Source organism: Cinclus cinclus, chromosome 4, assembly GCF_963662255.1.
Source record: "Cinclus cinclus chromosome 4, bCinCin1.1, whole genome shotgun sequence".
NCBI classification, from domain to species: Eukaryota; Metazoa; Chordata; class Aves; order Passeriformes; family Cinclidae; genus Cinclus; species Cinclus cinclus.
Window position 1 is genome coordinate 25495231 of NC_085049.1, and position 16725 is coordinate 25511955.

The 16725-nt window shown below is 44.4% G+C and overlaps 1 protein-coding gene across 1 annotated transcript in view; it reads left to right on the forward strand.

Annotated features, from left to right (window-relative positions):
- IRAG2 (inositol 1,4,5-triphosphate receptor associated 2) overlaps window positions 1–16725 on the forward strand; it is a 37256-nt gene that overhangs the window by 17725 nt on the left and 2806 nt on the right. The window contains exons 18-34 of the mRNA XM_062492490.1: window positions 784–877; window positions 1324–1486; window positions 3294–3355; window positions 4268–4333; window positions 5104–5212; window positions 6360–6507; window positions 7244–7325; window positions 10769–10815; window positions 10900–10964; window positions 11057–11173; window positions 12630–12712; window positions 12837–12912; window positions 13645–13699; window positions 13785–13812; window positions 14358–14498; window positions 14883–15017; window positions 15759–15906. Of these exons, the coding sequence (XP_062348474.1) occupies window positions 784–877; window positions 1324–1486; window positions 3294–3355; window positions 4268–4333; window positions 5104–5212; window positions 6360–6507; window positions 7244–7325; window positions 10769–10815; window positions 10900–10964; window positions 11057–11173; window positions 12630–12712; window positions 12837–12912; window positions 13645–13699; window positions 13785–13812; window positions 14358–14498; window positions 14883–15017; window positions 15759–15906 (1619 nt within the window). The remainder of the gene's footprint in view (window positions 1–783; window positions 878–1323; window positions 1487–3293; window positions 3356–4267; window positions 4334–5103; window positions 5213–6359; window positions 6508–7243; window positions 7326–10768; window positions 10816–10899; window positions 10965–11056; window positions 11174–12629; window positions 12713–12836; window positions 12913–13644; window positions 13700–13784; window positions 13813–14357; window positions 14499–14882; window positions 15018–15758; window positions 15907–16725) is intronic.

The window sequence follows — 16725 nt, forward strand, 5'->3', positions numbered from 1 at the left end:
GCTCAGGTTGCTCGGAGCCCTGTCCCTGGGTTTGGGATGTCCTTAGGGCTTGGCAGAGAGCTGGCACAGAGCAGCTGTACCACACTTCTGCCTGACTTAGCTTCCACTGAACCACCTCCTACATGTTCTCCCTACACCTGGAAAAGAGCTGATTAAAAATACTGATGGCTTGGTTTCTTAAAGCTGCCTCTGTGTCAAAATTGTTTCTGATGAAAGCAACCCCCTCTCTCCCCACCCCCCCCAAAAAAAAAGCTGAGGTGAGTTGGAGAGGAAATGGGCAACGGTTTCTACAGTAGAAAAGAGGGGTTTCATTGGAATCAATCCTCTTTAGCACCTGTTCTGATGGCATCTGCTTGCTGTCAAGAGAAACTCCCTCTCAAACACTGAGAAATTAATCCAGTGAAGCAGTAATAGCTCCAGGGTATCTTTTTCTAGAATGACTGACTCTATATCCATCCACTATTTTTCCCAAACCCCAAGAAAACGTAATCTGTTGTCCTAATTGCAAAAGCTTGCCCCACCGAGCTCTTGCTCCTTGACAGTTCTCTGGTGCCTCCCCTATGGTACCCAGAAACATCACAGAGAAAAGCCTTCATCCCCTTCCTGCTGGTAAAAAACCCGTGTCTGATTGCCTGGTGCTGGTTCCTGGGGGACTGCAGTGTGTGACAGCTGACTTTGGATGCAGGTGCCAGCAGTCAGAGTGTGTCACCTCCCGGGCCAGCCTGCTCCGAACCTTCACTAACGCGCTACGTTGGTTATGGTTTGTGCTCTCTCGCCCTGCAGGCAGCACGAGATAGAAACTGCCAAACAGCTACAAGAAGAAGCTGCTGGCCAGGCAGAAGCCCTGCGTTTGGAGCTGCAGAAAGCTACCAAGCATGTAAGGGTCAGCCCAGTTCCCTCTGTGCAGGGAGCCAGGTGATGCCAAGGGCCACGTCCAATGCGCGGCTGCCCTCGGGGAAGGGAATCGCACGCTGGGAATGGTGTGCCTCCCTGCAAAAGTGGAACCAGCAGAGGAAGTCAAATTTGAGGGGGTGGTGACAACGGTTTGCTGATGAAAGAGGCAGCATTGCATATTTGTGGTGGCTTAAAAAAAAAAAGAAAAGGGGGGGGGAAAAAAAAGGTACCCAAAAATAGCTTCCATACACAGTCCACCCCAATGTAAAAATGCAGAAGTTCAGAGGGAGCTTTATCACTTCCTGAGAAAGAACAGATGCAGTTTGGTTTCATTTACATGAACTGTAGAGTCTCCTTGTGCTAGCCAGGCTGCTTTATTTTGGTTCTTCTTCCTTTATTTTTTTTCCCTGAATATTGTTTTGTGTTCAGGCGGAGGATCAAGTTGAAGCATTTCACTCTGCTTGTGAGGAAGCAGCATCCTTGAAAAGCAAGTTGGAGGAAGCCATTTCTGAGCAGCAGAAGCTCAGGGATGTGAATGCAGCTTTAGCAAGCACTTGCCAGTTGCTTCAGGAGAAGGTGGAGGACCACAAAAGTGAGTAACTTCTGGCAATGTGCCAGCATTCACGTTTAGCATGAGCAAGTACTTTAGGGTTTAGTTACACCAAGGGAAAACAGGATTGATCTGCAGGTCATCCAGTAAAATGTTCCATAGGGTCTTACTTGTTGTTCTGGGATTTTTTTTTCCCCCTTTTTTGCTACCTTTCCTTCTCCTTGAAGAGATCAGCCACTACCTGAGCTGAGAAGCAGGTGGGATCCCAAGGAGTGAGTTTTGGGATCCACCAAAGCTTCAGAAGCTCCCAATAAAACCCCCAGCCCTAGGAGGGGGGAGTAGTAACTCCCTGGGTGGCACAGGTACTCCTTTACCACAAGTGCTGTTGCCCCCCCCCCCCCCCCCCGTCTCCCTAACAAAACCATACTTTTTTCTTAAGCTTCTTGAACTAAATACTTGTGTTTTATATGTTCTGTGTTCTTTGCTGCTTGTGTTTGCTCTGTGTTTTTGAATATCTATGTGGTGTTGGGCTGCTCTTTAGTGGAAAACAATCCTGTCACTGCCTTGTACATGTGCAACTTCTGTCACAGAGCTATGGAAACTTCATATTGCCTTTCTTACTCACTTCCTGAAATCAGCACCTCAAACACCTGGGTAATTAAATAATGCAGAGGTCTGAGTCCAGAACATGTTGTCTTCTTTCCTAACCCTGGAGTCTGACCACTTTCTTACAGAAAAGGGATTTGACTTACCTGAGCCCTCTGAATTTTATGGCACTTACTATATGTGCTCAACATGTATGCATGAATTGCTAACAACTCCATGCAAAACCACAGTTTTTCTTGCAGGAAAAATTCCCTGGGATCCTTTGCTTTAGTTCCAAGGCACAACTTTGCACTGATAAAGTAGAAACAGCCCCAAACTGTGCTTTCCCTCCTCTCACCATTGTTATGGTGCTGTTCATGTCTGTGTGCTCATGTTGCTTTCATGCTTCCCTCAAACTGTGCAGTTGCTTTATTTTGCTTTTAGCAAGAGGCATGACAGTGGAAATAGTTTGCCATTTTCCAGCTCTGAGTAGATGAAACTCTTCTGCCAAGGGAGCTTGAGCAGATTGAGAGGGGACCCCAGACATGTGAGACTAGATTGTTTTTTAGTCACAGTGGTACCAACATCCCCCCCCCCCCCCAAAAAAAAGTCTACCTCTAAAGAAATGCCACCACCCTGAAAATGGCTATGACCTTGGCTTTAAATTACTCCAGTTACTTTACTGAAATCTTTCTGTAGATAAATAGACTGGCAGATGTGTAGGGCAGTTGCAAAGCATTATGAAGAGCAGGGCTGAAAAACAAGTCTGGCACTGAAGGAAAGAATAAAAATGCTTTACATTGGTTCCTGTAGAAAGCCAGACAGGTCTGATGCCTCTTCTGACTGAGGTGGCTGGGCTGAGGTCTCCTCACCTATCTATGCCAATCCCCTATTTTCTCCCACCTGCATGGTAAGAGGGGAAAATGCTTCCTAAATACAAAGCTCATTGACTTTATAACTTTTGTTCAGGATGTCAGGTGGAAAGGCCAAATGCTTTTCTTCCCCTAAGCTGTAACTGAGGGGTCTGTTTCCACAGGGAAGTGTGCCATTCTAACTGTAATGCTGTAGGAGAGCATTGCCTGTGATTTGCAGGTGAAGATGTCCAGTGTTTTATCTTTCCTGTGAAAAAATTATTGCAGGCTTAACCAGACTCCTGCAAACTGTAGTAAATTCTGATAAGGAGTAACTATAGGTGCTGTAACATCAGGTTGCTTGTTACCAAGTTGTAAGGAGCCCTGTTAGACTTGTGAATGTCTCTTCATAGCAACTGCTAATGCCCTGAGATGGGAACTGCTGCAGAAGCGACTCTGTGAATTTCTGTGCCAGGTATGGTGCCCTTTTCTGGGAGCAGGAAAGGTTGGCTTGCACAGGAGGGGCTCTGGTGGAAGCACCAAACAGCTGAGACCAGCTGCAAACAATTTGGCAGCACCTGGTATCTTCTTTTCTAACATGTGCATAAGTTGTATGTGCAAATCTGCACATTTTTATCTCTTCAGCCTTCTGGGAAAAATGTCAGGGTTTACAGGTGAGGTCTTCACTGTGAGAAATTCTTGGTGATCCTATCATAAGAGGCTGAGGGCAATCTTCCCTGATGCACTGGTGTGGCTTTTGTCCCACAACCGGCCCTCACTTCTGCAGACAGGCTTGAAAACAAATGTTTAAAGTATCATATGTAATAATTTTTTCAGTACCCAGACACTGGAATGGGCAGTGAAAGTTATTAAGCATCTGTGGAGAAATGTGTTGGAAATTGCATAAATCTGGAGTGCTTTGCTTTGAATAAAATTACTTCCTTCAACTTTGGAAGGGAGTGGAGGGGGAAATGTTGTGGAGAAATTTTTTTTTCCCTCAACTGGCTCTAGTAAGGAATGCTATAGCTCAGGATCTGAGCACTCTGGATTCAACTCAAACCAATAAGATATTTAACAGCAAACATGCTGAAATGTCCCCTAGGCTGTGACAAGGGCATCAGAGGAGCAGAGTCAAAGCGAGGCCAGCTGCGCCTGAATAAAACTTATATTTGTACATGAGGGTCTGGAGACTTAGAGGCTGAAAGTAGCAAGGGGTAGCAACTGCAGAGGTTTGCAGTTGTAGTTGTGCAACTGATAGCTGCAAGTCTTTCAGTTTGAAAGACAAAGTTGCATTTTGCTCAGAATGGGGGCAGTGCTCCTTCTATTTTTCTTTGTGGGGGTTTTTTTCCTTACCTACCTGCCTTAAATTCTCTCTCTGTTACAACAGTGCTGTGCAGAGTTAGAATCTGACTACACTCTGCTGCCCGCGTCAACTGAACACGTAAAAGGGAAGGTAAGGGTTCTTGTTGTGATCACTGCCTGCTAAAATGGGATGCTGGGTTTATTTGGGTGGGGGTTTTCTTCATCACCTCAGAAACAAATAAAGTTCCTCATGGGAAACTTTGAGTTAAACATTCACTAAAAATAATTTGAGATCAATATCTGTGTGTATGCGCATGCAGGTGTTTACATGCATACAAAAGCATGTTCCAAAGTTTTTTTTTGCAAAGCCAGGTTCCCACTGCCTCTGAAGCACAACAAAGATGTGTGATAAGTTCCTTTTTGAGAAGGATCAGAGTCTGAAGATGACATTTCTTCCAATTTCTTTTCCATTTTTCATTGTTTAAGTGATGTTAAGTCAAAAACAGCTGTGCCCATGTTACTTCAGAAGTTTTCTCAGATGCCATCTTCAGATGACACTTCTGGCCTGGCTGAAATAGTGTTTTGGATTCTTCTTTTTACCCCTTTCACAGGGTTTGAGTGGCTACTTTGTTCTCTTCTCAGGCTCATCTTGCCTGGTTTTGTAGGATTTATTTTCAGACTTAGCTTGAATCAACACATTTTGTTGCAAGTGTCAAGTTTAATTATCCTGCCTTTTCCTGTAACTGTACTGCCACTTAAAGATATGAGCTCTTCTGCTTTTTCTAGACAAAAAAGCCACAGAAGATGTATTTGTGTAACTGTTGGTGTTTCATTATGCAGATGCCTGTGTGTGGGGGGAGTTGGGTGGCATTAATGTATTCAGCATGGTGGAACAGCAGCACTTCTTATTTTTTCAATTAGGAGCTCCATTGCTCCAAACAACCATGGAGTGAAGGACCCACCTTGTACTCTGACTTTCCCTGGGCACTGCCCTTGGGTGTTTCACACTGGTACAGCTCCCCTCTGCTAGGTAAGACCTGGTAGTGTTGGACATTCCTATCTTTCACCTGAAATTTAGAAAGAGTTGACAGAACAGTCTTAGTAGTGCTGAGTGTGCTGCTGGAGTGTGGAAAGTCTGTTGTGGGCTTTAACCTATTTCTGCATGTAATCCAGGAATCTGAACCATTATTACAGTGCTTGCAGTGAAAGGCTTGAAGAGGTGATTGTCTATCAGCAGAACAGACGGTTCCCAAAATCTAAGGAATTATTGGTATAAATCATTCATCCAGGTATATTCCTGAGAGGAGGCTGGTCAGTATGCATCCAGAGGGTGTGAATTCTGTTCTTCCCATTCCCTCTGACTGGCACATCTTGAGATGTCCTGCTCTTTGGCTGCTGAGCTGAGGCCAGTCCTGGTTTAGCAACCTGAGCAGTAATAGAGCTATTGAGAATAAAATTGTAGAGTGAGAGAATGGTCTGGGGAGGGACTTTAAAGATCAGCTAATTCCATCCCCCTGCCATGGGCAGAGACACCTTCCACTATCCCAAGTTGCTCAGAACCCCATCCAATGTTGCCTCGGACACTTCCAGGGATGGGCAGACACTGCTTCTCTGGGCAGCCTGTGCCTGTGTCCACTCAGCCTTCTCTCCTCCAGGCTGAACCACCCCACCTTTCCCAGCAGATTGTACTGTTGCTTATTCCTGAGTTGTTTGAACTTCTCTGCAACTCTCAAGCCTTACAAGGATTGAAAGCAGGCATTGACAGCTATGTATTGCAGAGCTGCAGGGTGCTGCATTTGGGATTTCACACACAAGCATTTCTCTCAGCAGTGAGCTGGTACCACACAGAGGCTCTTCTCACACAGACTGTAAATGTTCAGGTGTAATTCTAGGCCATATTGATGGAAATGCAAGCAAATCTTTCTTTGCTGCACATGCTCTTAACCAGAGCATTCTGCTTCTCTGAGAGGGTTCTTTCAGTTTGCTGGACTCTACATCTACAGAACAAGTTGAGGTGACACAACCAAACCCTTTCTTACCAAGATAGAAGTTGCTTTTTTATACATCTCTGCTTGGTTGGTCTGCTTCTTGATTTCAGAATTAGCCAAAAAATTAACTTGTAACTAAATGAAACTTTGCCAAGGACCACCTGTCTTCATGCTTGTCCTTCTTAACAGATGCGCTGACCTTGGAGACCTCCTGCCCAAATAACCCTCCTAGGCACAGCTGGGACCAGCCTTGCAGGCAGAGCTCTGGGAGTTGCACCTTGGGCAGGTGTGATGTGGGACACGTGTTCGGCTCAGATGTGACATCAGGAGAATGCAGGTAAGGTGGCAGAATAATCTTTCTGGGGTGAAGTGGGGCGAGTGTCAACAGGATCTAGCAGATTCCTGGTCATCAGCTCATGGTGATCCAGGGCAGCACTTTGCTTCTATTCACAGCCACCAAAACTCTTTACTGGAGCTGCTGGTAACCAGCCAAATACAGTGATGGGGTTTCTATTTCATGTTGGAGAGCTGAGACCTGATTTAGATTTTCTTGTCTCTTTTCCATGTTTAACTACCAATTGACGTTCCTATTAGGTGCCAAAATTCTATTGGCTTTGAGAAATCCCTTTTTTTTTTTTTTTTTCGGAGCTTAGAGCAGAAATTCTGAGGTCCTTGCCTATCAAGCTGCCTCCTTAGATCTTTAAAATAGAGATTGAACTGCTTGAGACGATGAAAGCTGAAGTGAATTGCAGTGAATATTTTAAAAGATAAGGATGTTCCTGAAGGTGCAGAAGCAGGCAGTCTGCAGCAAGAGACTCAGCAGCTCTCAAAGCTTTTGCCACTGGTTTTCTGTAGAATTGTGCAGTGTGGAGGAGGCTGGGAGAAGGACTGGTGGTGGTTCTTGCTGTTTGGGGGAGGAGGGATGGATGTTGGTGATGAATTTGTCTTTCCCAGAGAGACCAGATGACTGACTGCACAGAGTGTGGTGACTTCAGTTGTTATGTGCTTAAGGAAAATGGGCACTCTATCTCACTGTTGTTTGGGCAATATGCAAATAAAGCCTGTGTTGCCAGGTGGAAAATATGCTCTGCTGATGACTACACTGATGCAGACCTTCCTGTTTCCATTACAATGATGGACTCTTCACTTGCTGAGGTGAGTGCTGGCTCTGATGCCTGAGATGTGGTTTAGAACAGGCTCAAGCATTTCATGCCTTGCTCAGCCCCAGGTCTGGATGGCTCAGCTATAAATCAGCACTGCTCCACAGTGGATGGAGTTGGCATCAGTCAGCAGAGTGCTGTGGGGGGTGTTCTCTTCTGTTTGGGCATGTTTCTGCAATACCTTGGTTATAAAACTAAATGTCTTGATGTTCATGTGCAACTGGGTCATGCTTTTAGCTGTGGAGTGTTTTAAATGTGGTTTCAATGCTGGTGACAGCGCTGGGTCTGCAGTAACAGTTGGTTCTGCCAGGGAAGAACTGAGTATTTTTGCTCTTTCTCTCCACCTGCAAGGAGCCACAGGATGCTTCAGTTGGGAGTTCTGCCTTTCTTTGCACTTTCTCCCACAGGCACTGTGTAACAGCTGAAAAATGCCATCTTTGCTGTAGGGGAGCTTTCCTTCAGCTGGTGTATTCAGCTATGCCTTTCCTGCTGCCCTGAATCCTGCATCTACAGCTTGAGCTGCAGTTTGCTCATGGCAATAGCAAGAGAAACTGCAGCTCAGCACACCTAAGATGTGCCTCAATCCTCACTATTGAAATCTAGACCTCAGCTCTACCACACAAGGCTTCTAATGAGCTTTACAAACTCTGGCATTGGTGTGGGGATGGTGGAAGAATATTGGTCAGTGGTTTCTGTGAACCTGGAAATGACCTTTGAGACTAAAGAGCAGCCAGCCTCAGGGTGATCTTGGCTGGTGTGTGGTACCTGTGAGTACAGCATGGTCTGGTTGTAGTAAATCAAAGCAGAAAAGTACAGTGTGGGTAGAAAGTAAGAGTGCTGGGGACTTTGTGGTTTCAGCACACTGGGGTAGAGCAGGTGAAGAACTCCCAGCTTGTGCTGCTACTAAAGAGCCCTTAAAGAGGATCCTCTCAAAGGTTCCTACTTTATCTAGTCCTTCTGGAAAGTCACAGCTGTGCAAAGATCTGTGCTTTGTTGTGGGGCTTTCTGTAATTCCAGATGGGCTCCAAAATGCCGTTTTTCATTCTTGCTATCACTTTTCAGTATAAGCTTTGCACATGAATGTTCTGAATGGGGAAAACAAAAGGTGTTAAAGCTTGCCCCAGAGACAAGACAAATGGGCTGTGCCTGGTGTCTGTTCTAAACACTGGCACATAGGAAAATTTGGCTATCCTTATTCAATAAAGTCTCCCTAGTTTTCTTTGGGGTTTTATTACACTGCAGTTGCAGATGTATTTGAGCAGATCAGCATGCAAGTAATTAAAGTTATTTGTGTCAAATCATTGTCACCATAAAAGTTTAGGGACTACTTAACAAAGGAGCAGTTGTGAGAGCCAAGTGAAGCTTGGACTTTTTATTCTTGTTTTGATTTATAAATGTGGAAGTCATACTGCAGTGGGAAAACCAGACAGGTCTTCCAAATATTAATGATTGATTGGGAGGAGTTATATCAGACTGTGGCCAGAATTCATGGGCTGAGATGCAGAACCCTTGGATTATTATGCTAATCAGAGGGATAGATGTGGGGAAAATGGTTAGGGATGGGCTTCAGGATCTTCTTTGGCCATTCTTCCTCATAAAAGGACTGTGCCATTCTCTAATGCCCTGTGCAAATGGATTTTACTGTGAGGGTGGTGAGGCCCTGGCACAGGTTGCCCAGAGAAGCTGTGGCTGCCCCATCCCTGGAAGTGTCCAAGGCTGGATGGGACTCAGAGCAACATGGGATGGTGAAAGGTGGCCCTTCCACTGGTTGGAACCTTGATCTTTAAAGTCCCTTCCAGTCCAAACCACTGTGTGATTCTATTTTATAGGAAATCCAGAATGTGGTGTTTCTCTTTTATTGTTTTGGTTTTTTTTCTTTTGTGTGGAATCCATGGGAATGTACAATCCTGATAGCCATCTTACAGTTTTTAAAAACTGAATTGAGGGTTTTCCTTCTCATGCAAACAGAAACCACTGACCATGTGCCCATCTGAGCAGGGACAAGTCATGCTGCCGAATGTATCCTTTCAGTCAGTTCTAGGTGATGCAAGGGCTTTTCTGTTTACTTGGATGCTGTGTGTTAGTTTTAAAAGCTCTTTAGATTTTTCTTCTCAATCTGAGATGTTATTCTCCCTCTACGATACTCTTCCAGACCCAATGGTCTCTACAAGGCAAATGCATTGCTGCACTTCCTCAAGCTTATGAGAGAATTCAAATAACAGTAGTAAAAATAGCCTGAATTTGCATTAGAAGCAGCATCCACCTTGCTGGGGCAGGACTGTGCAAGAGCAGCCCAGCTCCAACAGGGCAGGGAGGAGGGAAAAGGCACTTCCTGATGCTGGGAGCAGTTGGTCACTCTAAGGATTGACCAGGGCCCTTGGATACATCCTGCTGTCATATGCTAGGTTTCCTATGTCCTCTGAAGGCAAAGATACCAGAACACAGGCAATTGCCTGCTGGTGTGGTTTTTCTGTTGTTTCTCCACACACACTTCAACAGTGCTCTTGGGTGCTTGCTGTGCAGGGAGCTGTCTGGCCTCGTTCCTCCTCCTTTTGCAGAGGAGTGGGTTTGGGCCAGCTTTGTCTTCTACTCAGCACTTTTCTTCAGCAGTGGGTGTGTTTCAGCACAAGTCATTACCAACTTAAACCTTTAAACCTCGTCAGTCCCCCCTCCCCCCTGTGTCTTCACCCATAAAGAGAGCCCAACTGAACAACAGAATGAGCCAGCTGGAGCCTTCCAGGATGAAATGCAGAAGATGGGTGTTGCATGTAGAGCACGTCCCTCGAAATTAAAAGCCTCAAGAGGATGTTGGTTTTGCCTGTGATGTGATAAGACTCTGGTCCAAAACCACACTGTGGCAGCTAGAGGAACATCAGCGAAACTGCCAGCTTTTAATTGCTTTTTTCCTCTGCTGTTTGCACACCAGTGAGGCTTGAGGCTTCTGAAGGGGCTGGGAAATTATTACATATACTATTGCAAAGCTGGATCACTGCAAAAGCAGTCACTAAGATGTACATCACAGCACACACATTTTCTGTGTTCTGAACCTCCTGTTTGTTCACGCTGTAGCTATTAACACTTAATAATGAGTCTGATCCCTACAGCCAAGTGAAGTTTTGTGCACCTCCTCTGTAGGGTTTGAGCTGCACACATTGAAAATGGATCTCTCTTGATGCACAGAGTTAAGATGGAACAGTGGTGGTGCAGTAACATGTTTGTTGGCCATTGAAAATGGGCATTAGGAGCAAACCATGGAGTCAGAAACCCAAACACATCTGAGTACTACATTCCTGAGATGGCTTTAGACTAGTGGGTGAATGTGTGCATTTACCAGCTGGTTGTTTGCTGCTGGAATAGTTTTGGCGTTCCAGTTTTATACTGGCAGTTTTCACTCTGATGCTCTTCTCTCTCTCTCTCTCTCTCTCTCTCTCTCCAAAGACTGACCGTGGGGAGCCAACATCAGCAGCCACTCTGATCCCATCCAGGTCAGGCCTTGTGCAAGGTTTAAAATCCTTTATCAAGATCTATGATCATGTGGATGAGTATCTGAAAGGGTATTGTTTTGGCAGTGATAACTTAATATCAGCCCCAGAAGCTCTTGCATCTTCAGTGGAAAGCAAAGCCCCAGTACCAGGTGAGTCCTTAATTTGGGGCACTGGAAGTCCTGGATGTGGCCAAGTCCGTGTGTTTATTGAATGATAAAATTTGTGTTTTCTCATGTTGTAGGCTGCCTCACTATAGAGGAAGGCTCATCCAAGGGCTTGCATGAGAGAGGGGAAGATGTGCCAACTTCTGTGGCAACGGAGACAAACAGCAATAAGGACCCAGCTGCTCCCATGTCAGGTAAGGTGGCTGCTCACCCACTGAGGAAATGGTTTGCTTCCAGTGCACCTTTGGAGTGAGGAAGCTGAGTAAGAGCAACAATATGAGAATTTCTATTTCTGCAAGTATTTTCACCTGCCAGTGCTCTCAAGCCTCCCTAAAGCTGAGTAGGAATAAAGTTTTGTACCCACCTTAACACAGCACTACAGGCAGGGAGCATTAAACTACTCTGAAATCTTGGGGCTTGCTCAGCTGGTAAAACACTGAGTGGGTACAAAATCCCAGACAATTCTGCCAAGCGAAAACATGTTTTTATGGGTTTAAACTGTTATTTAGTGCCACTAAACACTTTCCTCTCTTTTGAGGCTATTGTACAAGAAGCTGGGATGGGTCAAGGGGAGAGATGAGGGTAGAGGCATTTTTGTAATGTTCTGTCTTTGCTAGAGCCATACACAGTCAACAGATTCTTACCAGAGCTGATGGTTTTCTTCCCGTGTAAAACTAAAAAATCAAACCTGGAGCATGTGTGCACACTGCACTGAAGCTGTTTTTGTAAAGCTGATTTGAATAAGCAGCACAGAAATTACAAACAGCATGCTTGTTTGTAATTTTTAAAAATCTCTATCTCTATATAGGCTACAGTTTCTTGCTTGGTTTTGTCTCTTTCCTCAGTACTATCTTCCTAAAATCTAATTCTGTCCTTTCATTTAAAAGCATTCTCTTTCTGCTAATTTCCTCTACTGTTAATTTTCATATGTGGTCCGGGTGCCTTTGACTAAGAGGAAGTAGATTTGCTGAACAAACTTTTTGAAGTCCCAATAGCTTTAAAGTATGAGAATCCAACTGCCTGTTGCACATCTCTGACAAGAAAGTGTTCCTAATATTAGAACTGATTAAGCTTCCCTTTCAGACTTCAAACCTGAAGCTGGAGTTTTTCTGTTTTGTTTTTTTTTTCCTGTTTTTTCCCTGTGCAATTTCTTTGGCTCACAGCTGTGTGACTGCATAAAGAGAGGAGAAAACAAAATATTCTAGACACTCTAAAAGGTATAAATATTGATTAAAATATGTCACTTTAAACAGCAAACATAGCAACAAAAAACTTCCCTGCTGGTAGCAAAATAATAAAATTCATTTATCCAAAGGAATATTACTGTAACTCTTGCATCTTCAACTAAAAGAAGTACATTCTATTCTCAGATGTAGACATATAACACTTCTTATGGGGATATTTTCCCAATCATAGCTATCATCATGCTCCTTCCTATGTGTCTTTATAGTGTCCTTTGCTGCCTCCTCTTTTTCTCAGGTCGTTCGTGGCTTTGGTGTGTTTGTTTTTTTGGGTTTTTTTGGGGTTTTTTTGTGTGTTGTTTTTTTTTTTTTTTTTAGCCTGGTTAGACCATGGCTAAAATGATGGGTGTTGGAAGCTCAGTGTGTTTAATTAATTGTTACGTTTGGATTTGGGACTGTTTCTCCACAGGATCAAGTCTGATTAAGAAGGAATCCTGCCTGGTGATGGAAGAACACAAGTCTGTGTTTCAGAATGTTTTGAAGCAAGATGCGGTAAGAGTGCTGGTGGCAGGGAAAAGCCCAGCTGGGTTGGCTGGGCAGTGACAAAGGAGAGGACAGGCTCCTCCAGGGGTGGTGTGGATGCTTCCTCGCTGTAACTGCTCTGATGTGTCTTTAGGAGATGGAGCAGGAAAAGAAAAATAATAATAAAGAGCAGAGTGATGAAGCACCAGCTGTGGTTCCCAGCAGGAAAGGTAAGGGGGTTTTGCTGAACACCTTCATATTACTGGAACACAAGCTGAGTCCACAGCTGGTAGAGAGCTGCAGGGAGCTGCCTGTCCCACACTAACTATGATCAGAGGCTTTTGTTTTAGGGCTTGGTGCCCGCAGCTGGAGATCAAAATGAAGAGAAGAACAGTGGTGTCATGTGAAATCTGCTGCTCTGATTTCTGCAGATACTGATCTAACCAGCTCCACATTTCTCTAGACAGGAGGAAATTTCTTGGCTTCAAAGGAGTTGGGATATTTAAGAGTTCTGGTACTCCTGCTCTCACCAAAGATTTGTAAAAAATCATCTCTGTGCTATCCATGATTATAGAGGGACCAGGGCGGTGTTTCTCTTTAGATATCTCCACTTTTCAGATTGCCTCCTCTTTTTGCCTTTGGAAATCACTAAAAACTGGTGAGGTAGTAAGTCATATAACATCCTGAAGACAAAACCTGCAATTAACCATTTCTGTGCTAATAATAAGATGCCAGCTGAAGCCCCCTGAACGACTGACTTTTGGGGCTTTGTACATTTGGCAGTGTTGTGCTGCCTCACAATGAGTAGAACCTGAGGCCCACGAGTTACTTTCACTGGTGAGAGCTTAAGACTGGAAATCTCGAGCATGGGCTTCTGTGGAAGCTTAAAAGACTCACAAGTTGGTTTGGGGAGGCTGTTTTTCACTTTGGTCTGAAAACAGTTTATTTTGGTCTCTTCTCAGGGAGTTCACCCACTGCAGGTGGCATTAAAGGAGATAAATCCAAGCAAAATGAGCCGTAAGTGTTTTGACTTCCAGTGATCAGCTGCAGGTATGAATTTAAGGCCACAGTCTGTTCCATGGTTCTTTTTCTTTTCCTGCAGTGACTCCCCAAATGAGAAGGAAGTGGAGGTAAGTCTCAATTGCTTGTATCCTGACGTATTTCAGATAACAGATCCTGCAGGTAAACTCTGGAAAATATGTCCTTCTATACAAAAGAATGATCCAGCTTAAACTGGTTGTATTTCTGTAGGTTAACTTCTGAAATATCTTTCCAAGCCTAGTGGAAATTTCTGCAGGAAATGGGACGGTGAAAGGTGGAAACCTATAAAACTGAACAAAGACTTGTCACTACTGTGACACTTGTTTGCAAGCTTGAAGGAGCATAGCTGTGACCTCCTCCCAGGCAGAATGTGCTGATTTAGAGGCAGTTTTGTCAGAAGGCACAGATGGCACAGGGTGCTGTCAGGATGTCACCTTTTGAGGCTGCAGAACATTCCACCCATCGCTACAGATGGGAAGACCTGCTTTAAGGAAGTGGGTCATGTTCGCTTATTCTTCTGTATCTCTCCTAAATTTCAGTTGCAGGGTATAGTCCCAGATGTCATGTCAGTGTCCAAATCTACTTAAATTTGTGTCACTTAAATTCCTCTGAAATCTTTCTTCCCCCACAATAGGCTGAATTTCTGAGGCTGTCTTTAGGTTTTAAGTGTGACTTGTTTACCTTGGACAAAAGAGTGAAGCTTGAAGAGAGGTCCCGAGACCTGGCTGAAGAAAACTTGAAAAAGGAGATCACAAATGCTGTGAAGATGTTAGAGGTTGGTATTGGCCAGGGCTGGTAGGGTGGATGGGATAAGTAGATGTGAGTGTCTCTCTTAAAACAGCTCTTCAAAGGGGAGGTGTGTGCATGGGATTCATGATAAGTAAATATGAAGGAAGTTCGGGAGCAATGCAGTTGAAATGAGGGATTATGGTCCAAGTGCATTGTAAGCTCAGGCAGTGGGGAATTTTTCTGTTAAACATCTGGCCTCTGGTTCAGCTGATTTTATGCTCCAGTCTCTGCCCCTGGGAGCTCTCTATCCAAGTTATACTGGCTGAGGATGTTGATGTGGGCCTGAATGCAGCTCCTCAGTGTCACCAGCCCAGTACTTCATTCTCTGGTAATAATTCACACCAGTTTTCTCACTAATGTGTGCTCTTAGGCACTAGTTCCTTTGTGTGAAGAAGATAACCAAGCACAGGAGATCATTAAGAAGCTACAGAAAAGCCTGCAGTTCCTTAGCCAATATGCAGCTCGAGTTGCCAGCAGAGCAGAGATGTTGGGAGCTATTAATCAGGTAACACTTTCCATCTAAAAGTCCTTTGTACAAAGCTGAAATCTTCCAGCTGCAAAGGCATAGCCACATCTGTTTGCTGGGCTTCTTGTTCCAGGAGTGGATTTGGGAATCAGTTGTGTGTAGTGTAGACTAGTCAGAACAGCTTAGTTCTGGCCTTCTCTTCTCACTCTGTGTTCTTATAAGAAACCCCAGGCACTGAGAGCAGCTATGCTGCACTAGACATGTGCAAAAACCCACAGCAGAAATAAGGCTCTGTTTGAAAAAAAACTAAGATTTTGCAGCAGTGAGATGTACAAAATACCAAGCAGGGTAGTAACAATGGCCTTGATGCTAGAAAGACGCGTCTGTGCCTTATGGAAAGGGTAGCTAATCAGCTAGATTTATAGAAAGCTGCTAAGCCCTGCTCAAATGTTAAGTGTAGTTGTGTATAATACAACAGCAGCACAAAAATATGACTTGGCAATACCAGCAAATGCATGGTGACAGCTGAGACTATAGATCAGAGGAGATGATGATGATGATTTGTAAGGGCTTGGAAAACTGAAGACTGATTAATTTATTTTACAACAAGAATGATCCACTGAAAAACAAAACCTGTGTAGCATGTGCCAGGACAGGGGTTGTAGTGAAGCTTTGAAAGGGAGGATAGAAGTGAGATACCAGGGGAGAGCAGATGATTGAGGGGGAAATCTCCAACCATGAGGCAGTTCCTGAGAGCTGCTGCTTTCCCTGCTCCCTCAGGAGAGCCGGGTGAGCAAGGCTGTGGAAGTGATGATCCAGCACGTAGAGAACCTGAAGCGCATGTACGCCAAAGAACACGCGGAGCTCGAGGAGCTCAAGCAGGTCCTGCTCCAGAACGAGAGGTCCTTCAGCTCCCTTGGAGACAGAGGTAACCAGGAAAAGCCTCTTTCCCCTTGCTAGCACCTGCCAGACAGACCCTTATAGCTGCAGAATAGTCATATAATCTCTCCACATCTTATGTGATAGAATTATATGGTCGTTTTATTTCCTCTTCTAAAAATGGTGGGGAGGGAAGGGAATAGCAATTTATTGCCACTGTTAAAAGCAGCTCTCTGAAATTAAACTTGTACCTAAACTAAACTGTCATGGATCTCAGGGTGTGTGTGGGACCACTGCAAGTATGCAGCAATGTGTTCTGGCTTTCAACAAAATGCATGGCATGTGTTGGTGATAAGCTTATTCCTTATGAGTAGTAAATTTGGGTACTTGTTCACAGTAGCTATTTCTAGGTAGTTGAGCTTTGGCTGCTCTCTACAGGTGCACCCTGCCCCTTTCTGCCTGGGAATTACAAACCTCTTAAGTGCAGGGGGCCTCTATTTCCCTTTCTAAGCAGCCAGGTTTTCAGCCGGTGCTTGTGCACCTCTGGCTTTGCCAGAGAAGTGTTAAATTCTTCCGAAAAATAGGAAGTTTTTTTAACCATGAAATTCCACACAATAAAATCCTTGTAGGAACCTTTTGAATTACAGTCTTGACTGTGAAAGAGTCCTGTAACAGGACACTGCCTCAATAATAGAATATAGTTGATAATAATTGCAGAAGATGATGCTTGCAGAGGATGGGTAATGTGTGAATGTTATAAACTTATTTAATGAAATATGAAGCTTTTTCCTGAGATCTCACTTCTGCTTTCTGAGAGTGCATTGCTTAAACATCAGAAAGTCAGAGCTTAGGCTGCAAATTAAACTCA